At 36.4% G+C, this 6532-nt stretch overlaps 1 protein-coding gene across 1 annotated transcript; it reads left to right on the forward strand.

The window, feature by feature from the left end:
* Nucleotides 1–2271: 2271 nt before the first annotated feature.
* LOC106870592 (tubulin alpha-1C chain) lies at nt 2272–6329 on the forward strand. Its single transcript, XM_052971994.2, has 3 exons — nt 2272–2936; nt 4292–4511; nt 5051–6329. Exons 1-3 carry the CDS (start codon nt 2934–2936, stop codon nt 6172–6174), a joined length of 1347 nt encoding a protein of 448 aa, XP_052827954.2. The 5' UTR covers nt 2272–2933; the 3' UTR covers nt 6175–6329.
* The last annotated feature ends 203 nt before the right edge of the window (nt 6330–6532 follow it).

Here is a 6532-nt window from a genome sequence, read left to right on the forward strand (position 1 = left end):
ATACACACACACACACACACACACACACACACACACACACACACACACACACACACACACACACACACATACACACTGAATATTTCGTTGATGTATATATACAGTAGTGGCCATAATATAAGGATCAGTAAGAACAAGTGTGTTGAAATAGTTATTATAGAAGATTAACAACACGTTCAGACTAGATATTTTACACATCAAGGGAACGGAATAAACATTTCGTAAGTTATGAAGAAATAAGCGAATAATCTTCCAAACCGTAATGGCCAAAAGTTAAGGGTCACTTTTAAAAAATGGAACAAAAACAAAAAAGAACCCTTATTAATATGTTGTGAATATCCCTTTACTATCTATGACCTCCCAACATCTGTTACTACAGGACTGAATTAATTTCTTTCAAAATGATGGAGTAATATTGTTGCATTCGTTTTTCAATAAAGATCAACCCCTTTAAGTGATGAAGGGGTTGATCTCATGGACTGGCCACCTCAAAATCCTAATCTCAGCAGTATAGAAAACGTTTGGAAGATTATTGGAGATGGGGCGCGAAGAACTAATTCAAATGGTTCTTTGAATTAGTTCTTCGCGCCCCATCTCCAATAATCTTCCAAACGTTTTCTATACTGCTGAGATTAGGATTTTGAGGTGGCCAGTCCATGAGATCAACCCCTTCATCACTTAAAGGGGTTGATCTCATGATCAACATATTCGTGAGCGAAACGGAGACGGGCTCTTTGATTCTTCTTGGAGATCAGAGCTTTCTTCGCTGGTGCCCGAGCAAGGAACCCAAAACCTCGTAACCTCCGAGAAACTGTTTTGCGCAATACGTTGACATTGGAAGTGGAGCTAAACTCGCGGGATATCTCAGCAGCACTCTTAAACCAATCCTTCAGTGACATTCTAACCATGATACTATCCCGTCTTAGTGAAGTTTTACGAGGTCTACCGGTTTAGGGTTTAGTATCTGTCAACCCAGATAACTTAAAACGAGCTACAATTTGTTGCACAATACTTCTAGACCTCCCTACAATAGTTGGTATCGCAGAATTTGACTTACCCTCTTGGTGAAAGCACATAATTCTTTGTTTTTCATCACTGAACACCGGTCGTCTCTCACAAGCCGCCATGTTGACAGCTGAATGCTCTAATAATGTAAGATCAAAAGAAGTAACTGTTTGCCCATTAACAGTCTTCTAAACAACAAATACCTCGGGTAGTCGTTCATTTTTTTTTTCTTTTTTTCTAAGTGACCCTTAACTTCTGACCGCTGCAATTTGGAGGATTGTTTGTTTATTTCCTCATAACTTACGAAATATTAATTCCATTCACTGGAAATTTTCACGAAAGATAGATATTAAATATATCTAAATATGTATAAAATATCTAGTCAACAAAGTTTGCTTTAGAAGCGTTGAGATGTATTGAAAGATACCATTAAGCTAAACTGCCCGAAAGACACACTTGCAAATTTAGGGTATATATGTATGTATATTGTGTTGTTGTTGGTACTCCGTCGCTTACGACGTCGAGGGTTCCAGTTGATCCGATCAACGGAACAGCCTGCTCGTGAAATTAACGTGCAAGTGGCTGAGCACTTCACAGACACGTGTACCCTTAACGTAGTTCTCGGGGATATTCAGCGTGACACAGTGTGACAAGGCTGACCCTTTGAATTACAGGTACAACAGAAACAGGAAGTAAGAGTGGGAGAAAGTTGTGGTGGAAGAGTACAGCAGGGTTCGCCACCATCCCCTGCCGGAGCCTCGTGGAGCTTTAGGTGTTTTCGCTCAATAAACACTCACAACGCCCGGTCTGGGAATCGAAACCACGATCCTATGACCGCGAGTCCGCTGCCCTAACCATTGGACCATTGCGCCTCCACGTATATATATATATATATATATATATATATATATATATATATATATATATATATATATATATATATATATATATATATATATATATATATATATATATATATATATATATATATATATATATATATATATATATATATATATATATATATATATATATATATATATATATATATATATATATATATATATATATATATATATATATATATATATATATATATATATATATATATATATATATATACACACACACACACACACACACACACACACACACACATATACTGCGCCTCCACCGTTGCAAATCTTCTTCTGCACGCCAATTTATATATAATAGGGTTTGATGCCTTTTCTATTAGCGTTCTCTATTTTTCTAGTCTTCAAATATAGCGTCCTATAAACATTTGTTTTCCTCTTAATTCTTTCCATCACCTCCTTGGTGGGAATTAGCCTCACGTTGTCTTCCTCCCCTTGAAGAAATGACCAGAACTTCTTGACTGCCTCAAGCTTGATGTTGTAACGTCTCATCCTTCTTCGTGCCGCAGCCGCATAATCATCCGTACTTTCTTCGGAATCACTTGCGTAGGCCACCTCATCCTCGCTCTCCCAGAGCTCGTAAAATGTGTCGTCATCTATTTTGTGTAGGACACCCTACACAAAATATAAACGCTTCACCTCCAAACGGGGGAAAACCAGCCTGTGAAGGCTAACCATGTGTCGCAAGACACTAACAGTTTTTAAACAATTCTTAAAATAAAGCAGACCCAAAATGGAAAACCTGCAACAAAACCAACGGCAATTCAGCAATAAACTTCAGATAATAACAGACGCAACACGGAAGCGAACACACAACACTGGACTATCATCACCATCACCACTGGGTGATACGAAGTAGTATCAGAGTAAGGGTAGGAGGAGAATAAATAATATTACTTTTTTAGGAAGGCCAAGAGCATTCCTGTTTCCCCTCCGAATAAACCAGCTGTTACTGAATAATTACGTATCGCAACCATCTTCCTATTAGTGTCTCCTCTTTTGAGCGATACAACAATGGTAAGTTTGCTATCGTTTTGCTCCATTCTATTACTCTACAAAATTACAGGGAATCAAGTCTTGAATACTATAACATTCACATTTAGAAAATGTTTTGTTCAAATTTGTTTTATTGATATATATATATATATATATATATATATATATATATATATATATATTTTTTCAAATATTTCTATGAATTTTTTTAAAGTTGAATTCTCCTCTAGGCTTTAAAGTGACCTGTGAGGTATAGACAAAAATAGTCGTAACAGCATCCTATTTTACATGAGCAACACCGAAACGTATAGACAACTCTAAAAATTTAAGAGAACCTATGATTTTAGTCTATCGTTGATTTTTAAAACAATTGTTTTGATCTGCTGCAGCAAAATAACGGCCGAACAAACTTACAAGAAAAAAGCTATTGAACCTTTATCTGTTCGTTCGAAACATTATTACTTCTCTATTCACATACCGTGCTCACGTATGACCCATTAACGTTAACATTTTTCTAGTCTCTACAGAATCGTATTTAGAACTACATAATTTAAATTCGTTTCTGAACTTCATAAATCGTTTCTTCGATTTTACTAATATATTCTTCATTCACTTAATTTATTCGGTTTTTGTAGAACTGCAATATTCACAGGGTAGAAGTTTTCCGTGTCTGCTGTACAGCTTTAACGCTTAATAGATCCTTGGTTCTCGTGTTATAAAAATCTGTATTTTTAACTTAAAAGGTTGACGATTTCGGAATTGTTTGAAACTTAGGTAATCTTCAGGAAGACCAATGGGTAACCTTCGTGACCAATTTGAGACCCCTCTAATTACAGATACTGTTCATTTAATTGGCCTCAACGTGGCTACTACTAAAGCCATTTCTAAGGTCGACCCACAGCTTTGCTGAATGATGTCTGTTCAAAATATCGTGGAGTAATAGTGAAATGAGAAATTGAGCAGCAAACTTAGACACACTGCATGAAGGTTAAAGATATTTGTGTGCTCAAAAGTTAGATTGAATTTATGGATAATCTTGTATTACGATTTAGCTCTCGGAAAGGCGATTTGTCTCCGTTCTTTTAATTACCGAAAGAACTATATGCAGGATTTCTTTTTCAACTCCATACCCCGAAGGTTTGTTAACGAAAAGTTATGTTCAAAGGCGTTCCAGTTTTTTTTTTTTTTTTTAGATTTTGACATCGTGATACAATGCAGCGATTTTCGTAAATCGATAGGATAAGGTATGAAAGAATTAGACAATTTCTGACTGGCATCCTACCTGGCAATGCTCCCTTTTTGACTCGATTACCCCTTTTGTCTTATTTCCTTAGTTTCTAATAAAATAATTCTATTATACAACATTCCTTTTTCAGAGAGAATGTATCAGCCTTCACGTTGGACAAGCTGGAGTCCAAATTGGCAACGCTTGTTGGGAGCTCTATTGTCTTGAACATGGTATCCAGCCAAATGGTCAGGTATCATTTGAAGAGACTTCTGCTGCTAATAATTCGTCTAGCACGTTCTTTTATGAGTTAGGCTCTGGGAAACGTGTCCCCAGAGCCATATTTATTGACTTAGAACCCTCAGTTGTTGGTAAGTATAAACGTTTTATCATTGTTTTTACAAGAGTAAATTAAACAACGAATTGACAGATCACGCATTTAATGTTCTGGTTAATCAATCTTCTGTATTGTGTTCCTATGTTGGTAAAAGTTCGAAAAAGATTTGACGAGATGGAGCAATGGTTCCTTTTTGTTGTCCCCAAACGCCGCTAAAATTTTTTTTTTTTTTAGTTATTGGGGAAATATTTCAATATTGTGATCTGTAAACGAAACTGGTTGCAATAATAAAATTCTTTTAAAATCAGTTAAATATGACTAGACTAGTGAAATTCTGTGAATGTATCCGTTATTTGAATATAAATGTTTTCAAAAAATATATTAAGTCCATGTCATAAATGAAATTTAGCCATGGGCTTGGGTTTTTTATTCAATTGAACAACTGTTATAAAGCAAGTTATACGAAAATGTATTTTAGTAATCTCTACGTTTTATGCTTTTTCTGACAAAAATCTTCCAACTATATTGATATTGCCAGTTTGATATGTAATTATTGCTCAATATCTTTTCCAGATCAAGTACGCGCTGGAAAATACAGCCGGTTATTTCACCCCAACCAACTCATCAGTGGTAAAGAGGACGCAGCCAACAATTATGCCAGGGGTCACTACACTGTTGGCAAGGAAATCATTGATTTGGTCTGTGACCAAATTCATAAAATATCTGAACAATGCTCTAGCCTCCAAGGCTTTTTGATTTTTCATAGTTTCGGTGGCGGCACTGGTTCTGGTTTTACGTCTCTGTTAATGGAGCGTCTGAGTGTTGATTTTGGTAAAAAGATAAAGCTTCAATTTTCAGTCTATCCGGCACCGCGAGTTTCTACAGCTGTAGTAGAACCCTACAATTCCGTCCTAACCTCTCATGCCAATCTAGAGCATTGTGATTGCGCTTTCATGGTCGACAATGAAGCAATTTATGATATCTGTAAAAAGCATTTAGATGTTGGGTATCCAACATATATGAACCTTAATCGTCCCATTGCTCAAGTAGTGAGTTCTATTACTGCTTCTCTAAGGTTTGATGGGTCCCTTAATGTTGATTTAACAGAGTTTCAAACCAACCTGGTACCTTATCCACGTATTCATTTCCCATTGATTACGTATGCACCAATAATATCGGTTGAGAAAGCGTACCACGAGCAGTTAACTGTTTCTGAAATAACAAATGCGTGCTTTGAAACCAGTAACCAGATGGTTAAATGTGACCCTCGTCGTGGAAAGTACATGGCTTGCTGTCTGTTGTACCGAGGTGACGTGGTCTCGAAAGATGTTAACACAGCTATTGCAGCAATTAAAAAGAAAAAATCCATCCAGTTTGTGAATTGGTGCCCAACCGGATTTAAAGTTGGTATTAATTACCAGCCCCCGACTGTTGTCCCCGGAGGAGATATGGCCGAGGTCCAACGGGCCGTGTGTATGCTGAGCAATACGACAGCTATTGCTGAAGCTTGGGCCCGTCTGAATCATAAATTTGACTTGATGTATGCCAAGCGAGCTTTTGTTCATTGGTATGTTGGTGAAGGTATGGAGGAAGGAGAGTTCTCGGAAGCGCGCGAAGATATGGCTGCGCTGGAGAAAGATTATGAAGAAGTTGGTATAGACACAGCTGAAACGGAAGATGAGATCGAAGAATATTAAATATTATATATGAAACTTTATAAATCGATTGAGATGTATATTATACACATGTGAATGTATTGTTCCGCTATTAAACGAAAGAATCCTTTTGAGATATTAAAATCTCATTGCCTTGTTTTATGTTGCATATTCAAAATAAAGAATTTTTTAAAATAGTGGAGCGTGGAAGGTGTTTATAAGTCATTTAAAAAAACACAAAAACCGTTATATTCAATTCAAATTTAATTTAAAATATTTTCGTCGCTTTGAAACCGCGACTTGTTCACCGAGAAAGTTTCGTACTGCATCTGAGAAAGTAAGTTTATGATGTGTATATTCTTTTTCCCAATTTCTTTGAAACATTAACAAAACATCGGTC

The sequence above is a fragment of the Octopus bimaculoides genome, chromosome 11 (assembly GCF_046866305.1).
Source record: "Octopus bimaculoides isolate indiv1 chromosome 11, ASM4686630v1, whole genome shotgun sequence".
NCBI lineage: Eukaryota > Metazoa > Mollusca > Cephalopoda > Octopoda > Octopodidae > Octopus > Octopus bimaculoides.